The sequence below is a fragment of the Colletes gigas genome, unplaced genomic scaffold, assembly GCF_013123115.1.
Source record: "Colletes gigas isolate AHSC1104 unplaced genomic scaffold, ASM1312311v1 Colletes_gigas_Sc00010, whole genome shotgun sequence".
Lineage (NCBI taxonomy): Eukaryota > Metazoa > Arthropoda > Insecta > Hymenoptera > Colletidae > Colletes > Colletes gigas.
In genome coordinates, this window is record NW_025106639.1 from 218615 (window position 1) to 241667 (window position 23053).

Below are 23053 nucleotides of genomic sequence, written 5' to 3' on the forward strand. Positions count from 1 at the left end.
GATGTCTTCTTCTTCGGAAGAAAACATCCGCAAATCCCGTAAAATTGCCTCGCTGAACTTTATTGGATTCCCGATCGGGCACATTATGCAACAGAGAGTTAAATAGAAATATATTTTAAACGTTTCGATTCTGTGTCATTGAGGCCTATCAATAAAATGCACGACGCGCCGTCCATCCGAACGTTTCTCCTTTTTTAAATATTCTTCGTCGTGAAATATTTAATATCTACATTTAAACCGACGTCGATCTGTTCCTTCGCTGAATTTTCGTTTCGCAATTTATCAACGAAATCTCGTTATTATAATTTTCTTTCTAACGCGACGCGGCCCTAAAAAAGACTGCGAAACTTCGTTTAAACCGTGCCCGCGAGTTTTAAGCAGGTTAAGCGCCGCTGCAATAGAGGATTTAGTTTTTACTTCAGATTCTGGAGCGCGTTCGCACTCCTCGTGTCTCATCCTATTTAATTGATAAAAGTCGGGGATTATTAAACGTAATTGGAATTATCTGTTACGGGGCCAGATAATTAATTATTCAAAGACGAGATTAGATGCATCGAGAATAAACTTCCGACACGGTTAAACGATCGCGAGTGAAATCGACTTAAAAGTTTTGTGGTTACACATCCACGTATGCTTTTCGAACGGATAGAATAATAATGAATTTCATTTTATCGTTACGAATTCGTCCAGTTTTATCGATTCTCGAGGTACGTTTCTCTGTTTAAAATATAAACTTATATAACTATAACACTTACCTCCTGGACAGCTCGCGGTATTTTATTTTCATTTTCTGGCGTAGATATCGGGACTCTTTCATAACAATCTGTCCACTGTTCGGAATAAAAGAATCCACAGGCAAGTATTGATGCTCGTATACCGAGAAATTCCGTTTTACGTCTTATGTAACTGCAGATAAAACGTTTTGGAAATAACTCGTCGATCGTCGTCGTAATATGTCTACGCGTAAGTTATGAGAAAGACGGAGTCGGATGGTGGAGAGACGATGGAAAAGGTCGCTCTATTTATTCCCGCGCGATTTCATTCCGGGGACGTTTGATTCCGACGTGTTTTAAATAACGACGATCGTAATTACGCGGAAAACAGGATAAATACGTACGAACGAGGTACGTCCTAAATGCGATCGGCGATGAGACGCAGGAAATAGGCTCGAAGGCACGAGGAAGATACACGAACTAGCGCGGGAGCTCAGTCGTAAAAATAGGGAACGAATAGGTTTCTCTGTTCGCTATTAATAGAGGCGGTGCGTCGATACCCACGACTTTAATTCACGATTCTAGTTTATCGGAAATTTACGTCACCGATTGGACGCGTACCGGTCGCAAGAATAGGCGGTTGCGATTGAATTCTTTTCCGACTTTTCTGCTCCTTATCGGGAAACACGATTACATTTCAGACGTTACGTATCCTCTCTCGGCCTTTAAAATAGAACCATTAAATCGCTTCTATAATTAACGGTCAATTAGAAAAAGCAAACCGACGCGGTCCGACCACAGAACGTATCTTTTATTCATTTTATAGGTTTTATTATTGAACGCTTAATGAGTGCCGTAATGGCGGATACCGGTACCTCGTTTTACAGTTTTGTTACAGTAATCGAGAACGTGCGTGTCGCAGGTCAGTGGACTGTAATATGTAAAAATAGCGGAAGAAAGTTTAAGGGGCGTCGAGGGGGTGGGGGTAATATGGAAGAAGCAGTTTCAAGAGGATACGTTATATTGCTGTTGCGTCGTACGGATTTTCGAGTTATCGTAACAAACGCTCTTCGGATTGCGAGCGAGTGCGTCAGCGCGAAAACCGTTCTATTCGAGTGACGAACCGCACGGAAGCAACCTCGATATTTACCCGCGTCGTTAATGGAAAAATGGGCGAAAGCGTGAACGCAAAATTGCAGCGTGCAGCTCGCGCTGCCGGCAACGCGTCACTTCGGAGTACCTTTTCCTAGAAAATTCGTTAACCTATATCGCGGCGCGGGTTTCCTTCATTTTAATGATTAAAATCTTGTAATTACCAACTCCAATTTTTTTTTATTATTTGTTTCCACCCCTTTTATTTCAGCGAAACGTTACCCGAGGGATTAAAAATAACTTAATGTTCTCGTTTTAACGAACTCTGTTCGTAATAATTGGAGTAGCGTTTTTAAAAGCACCAATATACAGGAGTGATTTAATATACAGGGTGTACGGTTACCCCTGGGGCAAATTTTAATGGGCGATTCTAGAGACCAAAATAAGTAGAAAATTAAGAATATCAATTTCTTGACTGACGCTTCGTTAAAAAGTTATTAAAAAATTTCAAATCATTCTGAAAAAATTATTTCTGGTTGCGGGGCTCAATTACAATCATTTTAGGTGAATAGACTGAAATGTCTATTCATTAGACTGAAATCCTATCCAGTTTCGAGAAAAAAATTCGAGTAGGTATTGAAATTTTTAGACGAAATTAAAAAATTTCAAATCATACTAAAAAAATTATATTTATTTACAGGGGTCAATTACAATTATTTTTGGTCGTTAGACATACCCTCGAAATCCTAACCAGTTTCGAGAAAAAAATTCAGTAAATGGATAAATTGTTCGACAAAATGAAAAAATTTCAAATCGTTCTAAAAAAATTATATTTAGTTACAGGGGTCAATTACAATCAGTTTTGGTGAATACACATACCCCCGAAATCCTACCCAGTTTCGAGAAAAAAATTCGAGTAGGTATTAAAATTTTTAGACGAAATTAAAAAATTACAAATCATATTAAAAAAATTATATTTAGTTACAGGGGTCAATTACAATTATGTTTGGTCATTAGACATACCCTCGAAATTCTAACCAGTTTCGAGAAAAAAATTCGAGTAGGTGTTGAAATTTTTAGACGAAATTAAAAAATTTCAAGTCATACTAAAAAAATTATTTTTGTTTGCGGAAGTCAATTACAATCATTTTTGGTGAATACACATACCCCTGAAATCCTATCCAGTTTCGAGAAAAAAATTCGAGTAGGTATTGACATTTTTGGACGAAATTAAAAAATTTCAAATCATACTAAAAAAATTATATTTAGTTATAGGGGGCAATTACAATTATTTTTGGTCATTAGGCATACCCTCCAAATCCTAACCAGTTTCGAGAGAAAAATTCAATAAATGGATAAATTTTTCGACAAAATTAAAAAATTTGAAATCATACTAAAAAAATTATATTTAGTTACAGGGGTCAATAACAATTATTTTTGGTCATTAGACATACCCTCCAAATCCTAACCAGTTTCGAGAAAATAATTCAATAATTGGATAAATTTTTCAACAAAATGAAACATTTTCAAATCGTTTTAAAAAAATTATGTGTTGTTCTGGGTGTCAATTACAATTATTTTTGGTGAATACACATACCACCGAAATCCTACGTACTTTCGGGAAGAAAATTAGAAAATTCTTTACCGAAAATATAATTTCTGGTCAGAAAAGTTTCTATAATTTTTTAACGAAGCCTCCATTAACAGATTAGTATTCTTGATTTTCGTCTTATTTAGGCCTCTAGAATCTCCCATTAAAATTTTTCCCAGGATTGGCCGAACACTCTGTATATTCGCGAAAATAGGCGAAAATAGGCGAACCGGTATTTCGATCGTAGCGAAACAACCCTGTCCACGGATAAGGCGAGATAAAACCGGGGTGTTTATTTTAACCTCTTTGTTTCGGGCTCCTACGAAAGGTGTTCCAGATAACGTGAATGCACCAATGTTTTAGAAAACGGCTGCTACGTGGAATTATTTTATCGTTTCGTATCTTTGTACCTCTATTAAAGGGGCAGTCGAGCATCCGAATTGAAAAAGTCTTTTTACGGCCCCCGGAAACGCACGACTCGGTTCATTCTTCGTTGTTAAAAAAAAATATTAATAATCACGGAAGTTACGTTCCATTACGTAAATCTGTTTTTAGATGGGAAACGCGATTACAGGCTCGCTATAATTTACGAACGTATATCGACTTTCTTTTAATTGTACATTCGTACAAAATAATTTTAAACGCCGAGAACATTCTTACGAAACCGTAATCTGAGAAATTAGCGGTAATTTCAATGTTAGCAAATTTAATTATTATTCAATTGACCTCTGGTCACGCGACATACCAAGAATCGCCTTTATGTCTCATTGTTGATAATTCGGTCGATTCCCCGGAACCGTACGAAAGCCAGATCCCCTAATTGTTTCGAGCAGCGTGTAATTTAAAAGCCATTAAGACGTCGAGCGGGCAAATAAGATGTGACATAAGATTCAATAAGCAGTCGCGCGTGTATCGTTATTTAGTGTTTCGAGCGCTGAATGAACTCCGGGGCTCTCCTCATTGTTCCGCTGCTAATTGAGCTGCGCCCACTTGAAGTGTTGTTGCACGAGCGATAGCACTTCCGCGGCGCTTAAATCAGAACGTAAAGTGGTCATGTAAACGCTCCTTGCGCGTGGTTCCAGGCTTTATGGTCATTTTTACAGTTAGAACCCGCTCGACGAATCTACGATACGCGTGCAACCTCCTTTTCGGCTAGCGCGCGGAACAATGGTTTTCGCGTAGGACGCTCGAAATTCGATCGCACGGTACGTTGAATTCTTTAATAAGTTCGAACAAAAAACTGCACGTATTTTTATTTTCGTACGGAGTTTTCACCTCCACGGATTTTGTATCGAATTTATTAAATCGGTCGGGATGTTTTGTTTACTCAAACACGATACACCCCTCCGGGGGGGGAGGGGTCCTTTTGTCGAGCTCTGCTCTTTCGTTCGACGCTCGTTATACACGGAACAATTTATCTTTCGCGAGAGAGGAACACACCGGCCCGTTTAACGCGCACAATTGTTTCACGTTAAACGTATTTTGTTTTCAATTTAATATCGCGACATTTGTAATCGTCCCCCCCTATTCGCGTTTCCTCTTTAAATAAATCATTTCGACGAAGCCCCGAGCCGCGTAACCGCGATAATTTCGAATTACTACGGCAAGTACGGCCGTGCATAATTGGACGACCGCGCCCCGTTCAAAGAATCAACAAAATATCGAACTCGGTGAAAATTAATGAAATATCGGGAAACGAAGCCATATACGGAGGCCATATGGAAATACCAATATGAATAACTTCAATTTAAAATTTTTTTATCCAGCGTTCAATTAATTATCTACCTCTCTCCGTTAATGTCTCTAATATCTTCAATTAATTTTAGCGGCGTTTGTGTGTATAGACCTCGGTGGTTTATTTAACGTTCGCCCGCGATCTCTTTTAATTGAAATTAAAATTTAACGAGTAGCGGTTAAACGGTTGTTTATCTCTCCACCGTTATCGTTGCATCGTATGAGAATTCGGTACGATTCTTTCGGTAGCTTCTTTGTGCTCGCGTCGGTGATCTTGCACGTTAGCGGAACAGCATCGATCGCTGAATGAATCGAGCCTCTTCATTGTCTCGATGCTTTAATCGAGCATACGACGTTAGACTCGGGACGTTACCGCAGACCAGGCCTGTGGCACTTCCGCGACACGGAGACTGGACCGGTTTTCCATGCTGGATACGAATTGCTCGATCGTCCTTTTGCTGGCTCTCTGCACACCATAGCGCAGCAGTCTATATACATACCGTCGTCGCTGCTGGAATTCTGTTTCGCGAACAAAACGTTTATTTGCACTTGCTTATTCTGGATCCTTGTCTCGCGCAAAAATAAACCATCGTATATCATTTATTTTTGGCTAGATTCGATTAAATTTTTTCTATCGTTTACCGTTTTCAAATTTACTCGATTTCGTCTCGATCCAGCCAAAAAAAAAAGATATCTTCATTCTCGATTCCGTGACAGTCGCCTAGTCGTTGCTCCCCGGTCGATGTGGCTGGGAGTCTCCACGAAAAGTGATGTTAGATTAAAAGCATGCATGCCTCCACCCCCGGCGTCACTCGGTAATGAAATATTGATACTCGATCATAACTTTTCCAAGACTTCGATATCTTTTTATCGACAACCTACGCGCCGGGGGGAACTTTTCTCATATTACGCGCGTGTAGGGTGAATGGAAAGCTTTGTCGAAAGTTGTGGCCATTTTTGGCAGGATTGTTGCGGTACAATGAGAGAACATAGATTTTTTCTACGGTGCTTCCACGTTATTTTTGAGATCCTAGGCCGCGAGAAAAAGAATAAAAAGAATTTTCTCTTCCGGGAATTGTATATTGTTGACGATTCTCTTAAGAAATATGTATTTTTGTTAAATACTGTACAACTATTACGTTACACCGTCGCGATAGAGCAGTCTCGCCTAGCATTCGCGGTAACGAAACCTTCAACTTAGGTACTCCAATTTCAAGCTCTCGGGGCGAAGATAAGCGAACTCTCTCGTCCGTCCGCGAGCATGTCCACGGTTGAACGTGCACCCATAGCCGCTTATCTACCTGTCTCGTATACACAATATCGTTCGCAAGTTATGCAACGGAGTCCTCTATCCCAGCGATGGGGCCTCCGAGCGTTTAGTTTTCAAGTTTTCAAGGAAGTCGAGAAACCTGATTCGACGAACGCGCCAAACATTTGAAAGTCTAAGCAAGTACATATAACGTAAATTTGAAAAACTTGAATGGCTTCGAGAGAGTTCTGGTTCATTGAGTCAGTTAGAAATCACGTGTTATAGCTAGTATTGTTTCAATCATGGTTTACTTCATGGCGTCACTTCTCGTACTCGCCACCAGAGGACGCTCGTGTCTCTCTCGCAAGCGCTCGATCGACTACCCAATACCCCGTCGTCCTTATCAATTACGAGTCCACTATCAGGCCCTCGGGACATAATTTAATAAACTCCACTTAAGAGAAGTTTTTGAAGTACACACAACAGATATTATGAACCACGGGGAAGCAGTTTTCCACATCCATCCGGGAAACGCTTCGATTATTCAACGACTTCCAAGCCGTTCAAACTGTTCGCGGCTTTCAAGTTTACTCGATCGTACAAGACCGCTCGAGCCGGCTTCAGTTTCGTTCCTCAAGACGTCTTGAACCCGCTTGTATCCCATCGCTACTTCTAACCCGTACGGGAGAAGAGGAGACGATAAGAGGGCAAGAGGAGGGAAAGAAAAAGGCGTTTTCTCCCGCACGGACGGGGTCTCCCATTACGATGATACAGAACCCCTATCGTGCGTCAAGTGCAAAGTCGCATGACTGACGGAAATAAAAGGGTTAAATTACACCGGGAGGTCGGTGGTAGTGGGTGGCGGAGGGTGTAATTGAAAATTAATTGGGGCTCGTCGGTTGTTCCCCGTTTTCCGCGAGACAGAAAATAAGAAATAGTCTCGTTCGTTGGACGGCCGTCGAGGACGACGTCGACGGCTACGGAAGACAATGAGGACAATTTCATCGACCGGGTTAATTCCCTGCCAGTTTGCCGGTTCATAAATTCCACAGTGCAGCCCTACTCGAAGAAGTTGGAAACGGTTTGGCCGGGCGTCCTCGTTCGGCCGACGGAAACGGGACGATTCGTCTCTTCCGGTCGCGGGCGAAGAAACGTGTACGATGATGAATTTTTAAATTAATCGCGACTCCTGCCGATCGAGTTAAGCAAGTAGGTCGCGGGACCCGGCAATTTATGGGCTCCGTCGGTGTCGTATTTTTCGTAATCGAGGGAAAACGAGATACAAAACGGGCTGGGTAGGCGGACGAAGACGAAATCCTCCAGCGGCCACCCGAGGTTCGGTGAAATCGGTACCAAAGCCCGCGATCGTTGTGAATAATTCATTATTGCTTAACGCGTTGTTATCGTTCGGATAACGGGCAATGGAATTTCATTAATTAGCTACTCGCAGAGCCATGAAGATTTCGATGGTTCGCGTACGCCGGAAGTCGCGTATTCAGGATGGGGCGTTCGCGTGCCAAGCACGGTAAAAATCATCGTTACCGATTATCCGATGCGTCGATAAACAACGTTAACTGTGGAAGACACGAGTGAAATTGATACTCGGGGCACGTTTGCGTCACGTAACGCGGACGCTTTTCAATTGCATGTTTCTTTCCCCTCTCCGTTGCTCTTCTTCTGCTCTCCAAACGTGTTTTCAAGTCGATCATTGTTCCGCTGTACGCGCATATCGAAGCGTCGATTATAAAGGGGGAAGGAATGGACAACAAAGCGCGTACGTCGGACAAATTCCCCCGGAGGGAGGGGAGGGTAAAAAATAGTGTAAACCGACAACGGAAACAATCTGTGTATCCTGCAATATCCGGCAGTTCGACGTCAACAGCACACGACGCCGTTCGCAACTCTGTTACGGCTCGTTAAATATTGATACTTGGATGTACTGTTCGCGCAAATACGCGTAGTTTTCGTTTCATTAGTCGCGGTGGCCGGCGCGTTTGCGAAAAATATTTCGAAAACAGGAACGCGCCGCGCCGTTTCCGCGTTTACTTTTCGCGTTTTCGTGTTTTCGTGTCTATTATTCCGCTCGAGCGCCGTGCTCCTCCCGTCGCTATTATTCCTCGACACGTTTCAACTCTCCGATAAAAATATATTAACTCGTCGAACGCCAATTTCGTTTCGCTATCGATTCGAGCGGCGCGTAAACACGGAAAATCCTCGAACTCCGCAAATGTGTACCCGAGAGAAAGATTGAAGATCTATTTCCCGAACGTTTAATTTCGAGACGTCGAACAAACGCGTGTTTCAAAGCGAATTAAACATAATAGAATGGAATGCACCGCTGCTTGAATATTCCCCTTCGTTAAAGTAACATTTCCCTCCATTAAAGATTTTCGTTTCCGTTCAACGTTCGCCAGACACCGAAGCGGGGAGGAGTCCCTGATTATATTTCTAACTCCACGCTCGGAACTGTTTCTTCGTTGCCTCGTCGAGCGCTTTCAATTCCCGCGGAAATTAACATTCGTGTTTGCAATTAATTCAGCTCGGTTATTTTATTTACTCGTTACGTTCGCCTTGCCCGCAGTTTACCGCGGCTCCACGGAACCGAATCGCGTTCGACGCTCTTCACGTTCTAATATGAATACAATAATGAAGAGTTAAATTAAAATTCTATAGTATGCACGAGGGGGGCTCGATATACTGTATATGCCAGCGCGATTGTTTCCCGAAGATGAAACAGCGGCGCGCTAGAGGGACGGTGGAGGCAGCTGAAGTATTTCCGGTCAGATGTTATGGGTCGACCTTGACAATAACCTGCCGTTGTTCCCAGCGACTAACCCGAGCCCGCACAATTTTATAGCACGCTGCATAGGAGCAGTCGTTATACTGGGAACTGCAAGAAAATTAATTATGACATTCTCGTGCAGCGACGAAATCCCAGATGTAATTTACGATATATATAAAACCGTTGTTTATGGTCTGAGGCTCGTGCAAGACCACCTACGTACTGTTGGTTATTCAAAATGAATAAATTTAAGAGCAATAAAAATCCTCGAAATTTTACAACAGCCACAAGAATTTACAGGAGTGGACAGGAATGAACAGGAATAAGTTTCCACATTTCATTACGAACTAGTATTCTTTTTAAAAAAAAATAAATTTCACCGATCAGCTAGTTTTAATTATGGCGGGAAGTCGTTTAATATGCAACGATCCACTAGTATTCCGTAATTACTTATCTAACCTTTTGACTCCACTTTTGCGCTCGCGCGAATAACCACGTGTGTACGCGTAACGCGTGAAATCCCACGAGCATCGACGAGCACCCGTTTAACAGTCCCGGGGTATTGAATTTCGCGACGACCCGGGTATACCGGGTAAACGTTAAAACGGGTCAGATTTTACCGCGAAACGTTTTCAGACGACCACCGGGGCAGCCTGTCGATCGATAACTCAAAAGCAGCGGCTAGAAACGTAACGAGATGGCCACTTCGGCTTTCCCTGCACCCGTCGACCGGGTGACTCAGGCCTCCCTGCAGCCACGGTCCCCCGGGGGACGACGATTCGACGATAAAGCGGATCGCTCGTCTGCGTACAAAATATTCGCATCGAATTTATACGGGAGCCTGGAACAGACACTTGGAACAGGATTCTGCGAACGCAGTGCGTAATGGGACCTCTCGTGCACGACGCCGACGGGCTTCCCCCAATCCTTGCAAGTTCCCCGCCCGGCCATTAATCTCATCGTGTAGATTTCTCGTTGTAACTTCGAACGACACGCGTCCGTTGAGCAGCTTAGAGACGTGTTTACCGAGCTCCAGGAAATCCACGGTTCGTCTCTTCGCGCGAGACTCGATACCCGGGCGATCTCTCAGACCCGTTAAATTTGATGCATATAACTGCAGGGCGCGTGGCATTCGGTGTAAACAGAGATTGGAATCTGGTATAATATCGTTTTCGATTCTCGAAACAGTTATGAGGAACTCTCGTTCGAGTTTATCGGTTTCGATTCCTGTTTTCTTTTTACTAGGGACCTAGCCTGCAGAAAGCAAAGTGTAAACACTGTAGAATACATATAATAAGCTTTCCACAACGATAATGTTCTGATAATCGAATCCTGTAATCAAATTCACTAACGATCAGATAAAATGTATCGTTCCGTTAATTAGTGGTCTGATAATCTAATTTACTAATAATCGAGGCCCGGATAAAATCTATCGTTCCGTTAATTAGTGTTCTGATAGTAGAGGTGCTACTGTACCGACGCATTGAAGATAAAAATCGATCGATCGTACAATTTATCGGTGAAATACGATTCGCAATTTCTTGTAGAAGTAGAATCTATTTCCAGACCCCACGGATTACATGCCTGTTTATATTTAGCCCCGGTGTATATCAGGAATTCATAAATCCAGGATTGTTTGTATCAAATCCCACCGATACAATCAAATATTGTTCCTATGGTTTTCACTTATTATTATTCAAAGTATCAATATTTTTATAAATGAAATTATATCAAATTGAAATTAATATCAAGCTCAATGAATTCTTCGTTTCAAACGAACCGAATAGATAACGTCTACGTTATTAGCCACAGAAGATTTATCGTTAATTCAATCAACGTACTAACGAACGATTGCTATAATCGTTAATCGTCGCGAGCGATTAGATTAATCGCCAATCGTCATGGACGATTACCCGTTAATTCAATTATCAATCGACTTTGACGCCTGTCGATTACTTCGACCGTCAATCAACGCGATTCGTTTCGATAATCGATAAATATTAATCGCGATTATCGATACGTTGATCGAACGAGGATTACTTATTCCGATCTCGGGGATATTCGGGCTCGCGCAAATTTGGTCTTGCGAATGTCATCGGATATCTCTGACATTTCTACAAGGTTCCATGCATCTGATGTATTGGATCCAGCATTGCGGTTTCAGGATAACGTGTATCGAGTCCAAGTGTTTCCATGTCGTGTTTGTTACTCGAGCAAACAATTTAACCGAAACTCTTGTTACATCGCAACAGTTTCAGAACGTAACTCTAAATTCTAATTATTCCTGTTGAAAGATTAGAACTCGTTCCAGAACTGTAGAACCGTTAATTTCATAAAATATGGTAAGAAATGGTAAGCAATGGTAAACCGAGACACCCAGCTTCACGCTGCGTCTCGTTTGGTTCTAGGTCAATATCTATGGCTTAATGACCAGAACTATTTGTTTAATCAATCAGGAATTACAGAACTATTCGAAAGAAAGCTACAGCTCTGAATAATTTATGAGCCACCGTGAAATGATACGCCCAGCTTCACACACTGCGGATAATAATATTCGAATAGCTCCTTGGTTTCGAGTCTATCGTGCTCGATCTATTTTTTCAGCGGAATTCGATGTACAGCGAATAATTGCAAACTCGAACACTTTTCCTTCCACGATTCCCCGGAACGACCAATCTCGCCAAGTTTGCTTCCATTTGGATGCGGAAATATCATCGGGATTATAATTGTTCGTGCGACTCGAATTAAACCCGTTCATTAAATAGTGTCGACCGTCGGTTTACGTAAAAGACAAAGAAATAAATTTCCGGGGAAATGCACGGATCGAAACAGCGAAAACTGTGGTTGCATCACCGGCAACTAATCGATACGTACTAATTACACGTGTAGCGCGGTTGTTCGTGGCAATTTTCAATCAGCCAATTCTTCCCGTTAGGATAATGAAGAGCGTTCTCGTTTACGTCTTTGGTTGCGGTATAGCGTTGCAACCCGAACCCCGGCAGTCACGTTAGCTCGATCTTACCTGAATCGCGGCGGATCGATGTTGCGTAACGTGTTTTCGTTCGAACAATGCTTTTCAGTCGCCGATGTCAAGGTAAATCGAGTTGTCTCGTTAATTCCGTAATCACACGTTTCGATTGTAATACCGATGCAGCCGTCTGCCTTTGTTTCCGTTCGCCGATATCCATCTATTCCAATGCGTTTAGAATGCCCCAGTAATCATCGAACCGGAGTCCTTCGCGTTGAACTACGACCTTTTGTCGAAATTCTATGTTTTTACAATTTCCAATTAACAAACTGCGATCGTCAGTATCTATCCCCTTTGTCCAGTGGGATTTCATTTTATCTCTCGATACAGAAATCGTGCCTTGGCTATTTATACCCTTCGATTAATTAATACTAGAACGGAACGATAAGTGATATTAGACGTTCCCGGAAGAGAACGTGCGCGAATTCCATAAAGTCGCCTCGGTGAACTTTATCGGGGATTGTCTTTATTGGTCCCCGGATGAATAAAAATGTGTCTTAAACGTTTCGACCTTGCAACGTCCGAGAACGCAGAAAAATCTTTCCTTTGGATCAAGACTTTACCGATTATTCGTTTATTTAGATCGTGATTCGAAGTTGCAGTAAGCTTACAGTGGAAAAGGAGAATACGTCGGTGCATGGAAGGGAGAATATAAACCGACAGACTTATTACCAGTTTCTATTTTAGAACACGAGCGAGAGAGATTGCACGGATATGCAAGCTGTATATAGGCGTACGAGGAACGACGAAAGCTACAATTTAAGTCGTCCGATGCGACGGATATTGCAATAAAATAGAAATTCGACAAAGGTCAAGGTTCGTGGCGGGAGGCCTTTAACTCGATCGATGGAAAAAATCGACTGGCGTTGCACAGTCGCGTTGCCGTGCACGCTGTTGATTACGAATATGTCAAAGGCGCACCGTGCTACGGTTCAACTCCTATTAAATGGATCTATATGCATTGCCTTTACCCCGGGTACCATTTTCTATTGTTCCATCGAAAATCCATTTAACGCGATTACCTTCCTCGACGAAGATTTACCAATTAAACGCGTACCGAATTTTAAAGGCGATACTCTACCGTGTCATTGTACAATTACTTCGCAACGAATCGATTGCTTGAAAATTGATATTAAATATTAACGTTCTAGAAAACAATGTTTTGAGAATAAACAGCGTTCAAAGTTTCATAGCGCAATATCCGGTCGCGTGTACCGCTCAAGCAAACTATAACTTGATTATTAATTCAAACGGTTCGATTCCCGAAAACTCGGTGAAATTTTATATCTTTTTTTATTTTGTCGAAGTTAGCAGGAAAGTATCTCGTTAACACTTTTTTTTCAGTGATGGTAGACTAGGCGTCCAAGATACATTCTACGCCTTTTGTTTCCAGTTTGCAAAGATGGGGAATGAATGAGTATGTCCCGGAAACCGGTAGCTGGCTACTGAATGTCTGAAAAGGCCCTCCGTCTCGCTGTTCAGCTTTTCGAGGCTGGTTTTATACGGAGCCGTGCTCCAAAATTTACAAGTGCTCGATCGTCATTCAGAACGAAAGAAACGTTACTGATCAACGATCGCTTGTATAATTCGAGGTCGAAGGATACGCCGAAATTCACGATACCCGGGTGTCGGTGTTTCCGAGAAACTATCAGTGCGCCGCATGTGGCCACGGAAATGGAGTTTGCCTCGTAATCACACGTTTCGCCTGCAATATTCAGCCGGTATCGGCTTTTGTTTCCCTTTGCAAACATCCACTTCAGCGTGTTTAGAACGCTCTAGTAATCATCGAATTAGAGTTGCGAGCGTAAGCAGTTCCCATTCGCAGAATGATTCCAACGTTCTCCAAATTAAATCGACACGGGGCTTTTATTCGCCGATATTTTTTTTTTCTCCTCGCACAGACACTCGTTACATAGAAAGGATTCGCGTTGCTGGAGTTCAAACAAACCACCGGAACGCTGAGAACCGGATACGAGTACACCCACTTTTTTCTCCCCTGTTTTTCACCGATCGGTTATCGAAAACAATTCCTGATGATCGATCGGACGGTATCGGAAATATTGGGTCTGCAAATTAACTTCACTGCCCCTGCATTAAATCGCCTGCAACGTTTATTCAAATCGAACGTTTTACCCGACGCGTTGGTACCATTAAGCAGCCGAGGAATATTAACTTTAGAACCACGATCTTTGCATTTCGATCGAAAAAAAGGATGCCCCTGAGACGGAGGAATTGATTGCTTCCGTTTTAAGGGAAGGAGCTATCTTAGAATTTCTACATATTCTTCACCCAAATACGCGTTGTTTACATTTCGAAACAATAAAATCCTTCAATTCGTTCAGGAGTTATGCTGTTTTAAAAATATGCATAAAATTTCGGGGAAGCATTTTCAGTAACGAACTTTTTTCTCGGAAGTGCGCAGGATTTCGGGGGTGTGTCTATCCACCAAAAATGATTGTAATGGACCCCTGCAACTAAAAATATTTTTTTTAGAAAGATTTTAAATTTTTTCATTTCGTCGAAAAAATCCGATTATTGAATTTTTTCCTCGAAACTGGCTAGGAATTCGAGGGTATGACTATTCACCAAAAATGGTTGTAATCGATCCCCCGAACCAAAAATAATTTTTTTAGAACGATCTAAAATTTTTTTTTTCGCCGAAAAATTTAGGCATCTATGGAATTTTTTTCTCAAAAATGGTTACGTTTTCGAGGGTATGTTTATTTACCAAAAATGATTGTAATTGATCCCTGCAACTAAAAATAATTTTTTTAGAACGATCTAAAATTGTTTTTTTCGCCGAAAAATTTAGGCATCTATTGAATTTTTTTCTCGAAAATGGTTACAATTTCGAGGGTATGTCTAATAACCAAAAATAATTGTAATTGACCCTTGTAAATAAAAATAATTTTTTCAGAACGATTTGAAATTTTTTTTTCGCCGAGAAATTTAGGTACCTGCCTGTCGATATTTCTTATAAATTTCTTTTTTATTTTTACTGTATATTGATATTTAACTTACCTGGGAATTTGCACAATTTACAAGAGCACTTTTCTGTAAATACTTAGCAGGTAATGGTGGCTCTGAAAATTTAACTAGCATGTAATTGCCTTATTCTTTAGCAAAAAGATAGATAACGTTTCAAAAGACCCCTGAAACCATGTCGTTGCTGCCAAACAATGTAGAAATAATAACGCTATTAATTTAGTCCACGTTTTCCGAATTGAAGATCCGAATCGTTGGGTTTTCCGGTGTCGGCAGCCATTGTCGAACAGCGACAACAACAACGGGGTCTGGGAAATCTTGGACAGATTTTCTTGGTACCCGGGCACCTTTGCGTGAATGAGCGTCGGCGCACAGGCACCACCTGTTACCTCTGGTAGCTAAACAGCTATTCCAATTAGGGGAACGAGGTTCTTTTTATCGCCGTTCCCGCAACGGAATGAAAGGGAAACCGCGAATAAACATTTTCTCCCCTCGTATCTCATTTTGCCGTGGCATGATAAAACAAGCCACGACTCCGGAGATGATTCCTGACCCCTTTCGCGAAACCAGACGCAATGGCGTACCTAGCGTGCTCTGGTAATTATTCGCGACAGGCTCGTCCGTAATTACCGGCCGCCGGGGAATAAATGTAATCCGTGCCAAACGCGAGTCGTGAACGAAGAAACAACCGACGTGCCTCGCGATACCGTAATTAACACCTTCGCCCCCTCTCGCAATTGTTTCGTAATTTCAACGCGACCTCCGACTGGTTGGATCCCGTAAAAATACATCAATGGAATGCAAATTGATTTTCAACGCCCACCGGAAACGGGACGATTAACACTAAATGGCGGGTCGAGAGCCACGGTGGCGTTTCGAGTCCAAATTTGAAAAATTATGAGACACCCTTGGTATTACTGGGATAGTCGTCTATTAATAATGATACGTATTTACATTAAAAAAAAAAATCGATATGAGTGTAGGGGGTTTTTGAAATCTTTACAGGCTTCTATTAAATTGAATAGTGGTCAACATAGAGCAGTAAGCGATTGCAAATAAATTCTTTCGAACGATACTGAGATATCGAACGTGTACCAAGCTGATAGACACGCAGGATGCCTCTTATAGCGGGTTAGAATAACAAAGTGATCGAGAGAGTCCGTGTGTAATCTCTGATAATCCTCTGATATCTCAGCGTAAGCAGGATGTAGATGCGGATAGATAACGTAATTATTGGAGTAGAAAATCCCTGTTTACAGTGGCCGGCATTTACTCGCACACGAGTCGTATTTTAGTTTCCAAATTGAGCTTATTATTTCGAGAAGCTTGTCAAAATATTTGACGACGTTACACAGCTTTGATCGTCTCATACTACGTAATGAGAAAGTCTTTGTTTGCTCGTAAAATTCCCAAGATGACACACAGTTTAGAAATTAAAATATGACTTGCGCGTGAGTAAATCAAAATGGTCGTCTCTGTATGTTCTTAACTATACTTGATAAACTGAACATCGGTTAATTATGAACGATCTTACCTCGACGCAAGAAAGGGTGGTTTATTTTTTTAAGGCCAAGCAGACCTCGCTCGAGGGTCGGTGTTTAGTCATCGAACGATGGTATCATAGCTTATTGAAATTTGCATAGACGCTCGTTGGCCAATAACTGGGCGAACCACTATAATCCTGGATAAATTCCAACGTGGCGTTTCTGTTGGCCGCACGTGAGCACTCGACGCAAGCCCGAAATATTAAAGTAGGCCGGTAGAAAACGGATAGGATCGTACAAAATTATCCGCTGCTTAGCCGATTCTCCGTTTCACGCTCGTTCGCGTAAAACGTGTTAATAACTTACGACGAGACGGAAAAGAACAGGGTCCGGTGCCCCATACGGTATATACTTTGGCCCGGGATCGTGAAAAATAATGTCTCAACGGGGCGGCGTGGCGGCGGCGACCGCTTCTTACGGGGGTGTATTATTTTGTCACGTCTCGTTGCCAAATGCGCCGTAAACGATACACGAATTCTCGTTTCATGCAGACCACGTACGTTATTCATGATACACTTCAGACGGTTATATATCCGAGATTTCGTGTATCCGGCCCCGAAGCCTGCAAATAATATACTATTCCGTCAGTATAAGCGGGGCACCGCTCCGGTTCTCTCGGAACCGTTGCAACCGTTTCGTCTCGCCGAGTTGGGCGTAACTAAAAAGGAAACGATTCAAAATTATGCGACGAAATTTTCTTTTTCTGAAATAATTTCGTTTATATCGATACAGAGCGTTGTACAGACTTTTGTAATCATCGGAGAATCTATCGTGATTAGAACAGGAATGATATTTCCGTTGAAACGATTCCCTTTCCGATCGTAACAGCCTGTTTCTGGCAATCCCATATTCGCTACCCTTGTGTCTAAAAATATCGGAAGCTATTGATATCGCAATAGGTCGATTAATAGCCTAGTAAAATTAGAATTGCCCAAACGGCCGGGTAAAATAAATGGGGTGCAAAGGACGGCAATTCGAAACTTTGATGCGACCAATCGAATAGGTATTGCTTTCTTGCATCGTAAAAAGGGAACTGTGTTCATCATGACTGATAATCGAAGAAGAAATCGGTATTCAGATTGAGTTGATAGAAGAATTATAGTATATTTATTTGTACCAAAGAAATTAGAATGATAGAAATGTACAATGCAATGGAAATACATTTTAATTTTTTAAGAAGTTGCCTAGTGAAGAGAACATAGAAAACCCCCGTTAAGTCGAAGGTATTAAGTCGGTATCTCGTCGCTGACAACCGTGATCGTTCTGTTTCAGGTGATCGATTTCGGCTCGAGCTGCTACGAGAACCAGCGCGTGTACACCTACATTCAGAGTCGGTTTTACCGCGCGCCAGAGGTGATACTGGGCGCGAAATACGGTATGCCGATCGACATGTGGAGCCTGGGCTGCATCATCGTGGAGCTGGTGACCGGTTTCCCTCTGTTGCCAGGCGATGACGAGGCGGATCAGCTGGCCTGTATAATCGAGCTGCTGGGCATGCCGCCGCTTCGGTTGCTGGAATCGGCGAAACGGTCCAGGCAGTTCATCAGCTCGAAAGGTTATCCGCGGTACTGCAATACCAGAACGTTGCCGAACAACTCGATAATATTAAGCAGCGGTTACTCCAGAAAAGGTAAGCGCCGCGGACCACCGGGTTCCAAGGATCTGAGACGGGTATTGAAGAACTGCGACGACCCGTACTTCCTGGACTTCATAAATCGTTGCCTGGAATGGGACCCGGAAGAGAGGATGACGCCCAGCAAAGCGTTGAAGCACGGCTGGTTGCGTCGCAGGTTACCGATGCCGCCGGAGAAGACCAACGACGCACTGCCGGCGGTACCGGCGGCCGCCGTGCCGCCCGCGTCCTCCACCAGACTGCGTATCTCCGGGTCCGGTAGTAGAAGCTCGAGCAAGTCGAACACCCTGGAGACCAATAACGCCGAGCACGCGAACAAGGTGAAGCAGTTGAATGACATCTTCCACACTCTGAACACCATTTATTCGGTACTATAACGTTATCACGGTGATCAGTCAGGTACGGCGGTTACGACGAATCATCAAGCGGGCGTCAGCAATCATCAGCCGCTGAACTCCGGTGCCGGTGGTGGTGGTGGTGTTGGTGATGGTGGTAGCAGCAGTAGTACTAATGGCGAGCAGCCGCACGCCCATGATGAATTAATAAATACATCGACTGGAGTGATGATCAGGATATTCCCGAGGTACTACTAAGACGATCCAAAAAAAAAAAAAAACGAAAACGCGAGGTCACTCGTTCTCCTTGCCCAGGAGTGTGTATGGTTGCTCCTCGTCGAGGATTGCTCGGAGCGCGTACGAGACAGGGTGGCCTCGTCGTCAACCTCGGATATTACTGTGATCTACGCGATACCGTTACTAAAACGCTGGTGAAAAGGGGACTAGAGGTCGATCGCGAGTACCACGAGTCCGCTGGTAAAACACCTTAGACTTCTTCGGGCCGCGCGTTGCGCTCCGGGTCCCGCACGTTCAGGATTTCAATTTCTCGTTGGCCGTTGCTCGCGAGAGAGAAAAAAAAACGTGCACGCTGTAAAGCTGTTAATCGGCGGACGTTCGCTTTTTCTCGTATGTTTACTTTCGCGGTCGACCGAGATCGGATTCGCGAGACACGCGTCCCATTATCGCGCGAGGCCGACCACGGGGTTATTGTGCCGAGGGAAGCCGAGAACCAAAGATTTGCGCAACGTCGATGAATCGATTTCTCCGGGTGGCGTCCGTAGATGGGTTATTCGGTTGACGGGGGCTGACAGGACGACCGCGATGAAGCCTCATTCGGGACATCTAGACGTTACTGACGCGCGCACACGAGCCTCTCGAACCGAGCAGGAATCTAATAATCAAAGGGCATGTGCCTCGCTGAATAGAGTCATCCGGCCTTTTTAGGTCAGAGGATCTCTCCCCCTTTCGTGACGCTATCGATATCGAGTAGAAGAGAACGTTGATTTTCTGTTCCGACCGAACAAGTACTTGTTATTGATCAAAGGAGCCCAAGTTGTCTTTCGATCCGAGCGAAGTAGACTGAAGCAATAACGCCGGAATGAATATTACTTGTAAAAACGCTCGAACCGTTGGGCGTTTTATAATCGAGACGAACGCCTAACGGTCACCAGCGCGATTGCATGTATTTTTGTCTTTTTTTTTTTAAGTTACGTTTCGAATAAGGATTTTTAGCCGCGTCAGATTAACGACCAGGACTCGACGGGTCCTTCGAGGATCGCGATACTCTGCAGTAGATACTATGTAGACCGTACAGGAATTAAAATCGATCCTTGTCAGCTTAAGAAGTATACGCTATGCGTATTAGTAATTTATACGAGTCAGATTGAACGTCTATGTTTAGAATCGGCGAATAAGACACGGTTAGATACTTAACCTTTGAATTTTGTCTTTCTTGTTCTGGGCATAATTAGTTTAATTGTGTTTCCTTTTAAACGTCTTTTGATTCGTCCTTTTCTTTTTTGTTTAATGTTATCGTGTAGTTATAAGTTTCGATGATTTTCTCGCGTGTATATACTCAAGGACTATCCTGCATTTTACCACTGCCTTTTTTTTTTTTTGTAATTTTATTACTTTTATTGTTTATACGCGATTTCACTGCCTGGACGGCATTTATGATTCGATTCGCGATGCAGGTCAAGGCAATTGTAACAAAGTGCCGACGAGAATGCCCCTGGATGCAGTTCAGGTTCAGATTCAGCGATCAGAATTTTTGAAAATTATTCCACTATTGGTCGACGATTTCGTACGACGCGAACGACTAATAGCATTACTATGAAAACGCAATTTACGGGCGAAAAGACTGATTTCTCTCGCATCGCGGACATCGCTCAGGAGCATTCTTTATAGCTTCGTGCAATAAAATGTATACCTTGAAGTATTCCCGTTGCGTTCGAAGCTTCTTACGGTTGTAAACAAATTGTAGTTTATCAAGACTCGGAGAATTTGTAATTTATGAAATTATATAGAAGCTAGTCGCAAATGCCTATTCTCTATAAATTAATAGTATTATTCTACAGGCATTAAATTCTTTGTCAGAGTTTTAAATATTATTCAAAAATATTTATCGAATTCAAATTCAAACATTAAACTATATTTTAAAATTGGAACTCGGACCGTTTGAATATTCGAATGTTTAAGTATTCGAATATCATTCGAATACTTGAGCAGTCGAGTATCATTGTTCGGATGTTGAGTATTCTAATATCGTTATTTTATTAAAGAAAAGGGTACGCTGTACCATCAGCAAACACAAAATGGACGATATCGAGCATTTTTTACCAATTACCTACTAAAACAACTAGCCCAATGCGACGAGTGAGTCTTGCACTTTGAAACTATACAATTATTTTATCACACATACAATTTTTCTGAACCTACGTAAAATTATCAATTAAAATCCAAAAAGAATGGGATTTAAAAAAAAAAATTGGAAATTATTTCCACCATCGAGGGTAGTTTGTCACTGTTTGGCGCGTTCAAACTCAACGGGACATACTCTAGCGTATAATTTTAACTCGTTCCGAACAAAGAGGGATCGCATCAAAAGGATACCCCCGGTATTCAGAAAACGGAAAGTCGGATTAAACGACTGGACGTAACTTTCGCTCAGCATTTCGCGTTCCCGGATGGTCGTTGCGACGCATTCGACGCCGATAACACGATCGAATCGTTTCCCGAACGACGTCGACCCGAAATTCGCGTGCCACGCGTCCCGGCCGGTCGTCGTTTCGAACGCGGAGGAACTCAGTTCGCGGTTCGACGCCGTCGCGGTTGCACGACTCGTTTTTCGCGTCAGCAGCATCGACAGAGGGACACCGGAACCGAACGTCTCGCGACCGGTAAACAATGAACGCGAGCACATCGACGTGCGCGAATCTCCGGTTGTGTCCTCGCGTTGGCGACCCCGGCACAAGCGAATTATACGCTAATTTTAATTAGACAGAACGAACGAGAGGCGCGTAAAAGGAACATTACGGGCTGTTGACGGAAGGTGGTAAGAACGAGACGCGGACGAACAACGATCAAAGAGAGCGACGGTAAGAAAACGACGGTAAGAGAGCGCGATCTCGGGGCGGTAAAAAAAAAAGAGAGAGAGAACGGCGACGAAACCAGCAAATGACAATGAGAAGGGACGATCCACGAAAGAAGTCGAGGGAAACTTGAAAGCATATAAAAGTAAATAAATAAATAAAAAAAAAAAAAAAAAAAAAAAAAAATGAATGGGAGGAAGCGACGAGAACCGGGAGTTTATTAAAAATCGTGATACTGAACAGGATATCTTGTGATATGGAATTTAGGCGTATTTGGAGTTCACATCGATGAACGTAGATAAATATATAAATATAAATATATATATAAATATAAATAAATATGAAGTGCGTATATATTATATTACGTTGTAACGCTAACTAAAAAAGGAAAAAAAAAAAAAACGCCACGAATTATAAGAGCACGTGCGTAGTGAGATGTAGCTAATGTGCGTTACAAGGAGCGAGAAAGAACAACGGTTTCGTGAAACGTTGCACGATTGTATAATGGTTGTCTTTTCACGATTCCCTGTCTCATCGATTCTTATTTCGTTTTCGGCGATTGCAGAATATTCTCGTTCGAATCCTTCGTTTCGTAGACTATACATCGCGATCGCGCTACCGCTTTCCGATTCATTTCTGCGAGAGAATGAACGTCGTTTCGATTTACGAAGAAAAAACAGTATAAATAAAAAAAAAGAAGAGACGTTTGTTTACCGCGCGTCGCGCGCAGTCTCGCCAGCTGGCCGAGAGATGACGAAAGAAAACAAGCCGATCGATCTTCGGTGGATGTCGCCGCGGATTTTTCGTTCGGCTGGGACACTTTTTAGCGACATTCCGCGCCACGATCCGAAAGATCGATCGTTAAATACCACTGCCAATATATAATACCTTTCCTAGAAAGTTCGGCTCTCGTTTTCTCGCAAGGTACAAGGCGACGTCGCATTGTATTATTTACGAACCTAGTCCCCCCCACACGAACACACAGAAACACACCCTTCACTCGGCGAAATTTCAATAACCCGCGTTGCGCTCGCATGAAAAAATATTATACGTACGCGTCGAATTGTGCTTATCCCACGTGTGTCGTGGCGCTCCTTCCTGTTTTTGTTTCCCTCACTCACGCAAAGTATACACACACACACACACGCACACAACACACGTATGCACGCAACGTTTGAACGTGGCTCACGCTATTACCCGTTTTATTATTAACAGATACCCCCCTCCCCGCTCGAAGTTTACTTTCGTTCGCTTAATTTATCGATCACTCACTCT

At 42.7% G+C, this 23053-nt stretch overlaps 1 protein-coding gene across 2 annotated transcripts in view; it reads left to right on the plus strand.

Moving 5' to 3' along the window:
• LOC122397996 (dual specificity tyrosine-phosphorylation-regulated kinase 2-like) overlaps positions 1 to 23053 on the plus strand; it is a 45192-nt gene that overhangs the window by 15196 nt on the left and 6943 nt on the right. Inside the window, exons 2-3 of one of the 2 annotated variants that reach the window (XM_043397554.1) lie at positions 17991 to 18671; positions 18747 to 22457. In XM_043397554.1, coding sequence (XP_043253489.1) covers positions 17991 to 18671; positions 18747 to 18944 — 879 coding nt within the window. In that variant the 3' untranslated portion in view covers positions 18945 to 22457. Of the gene's footprint in view, positions 1 to 17990; positions 18720 to 18746; positions 22458 to 23053 lie in introns of those variants that run through there. The other variant, XM_043397555.1, reaches the window with a different exon arrangement.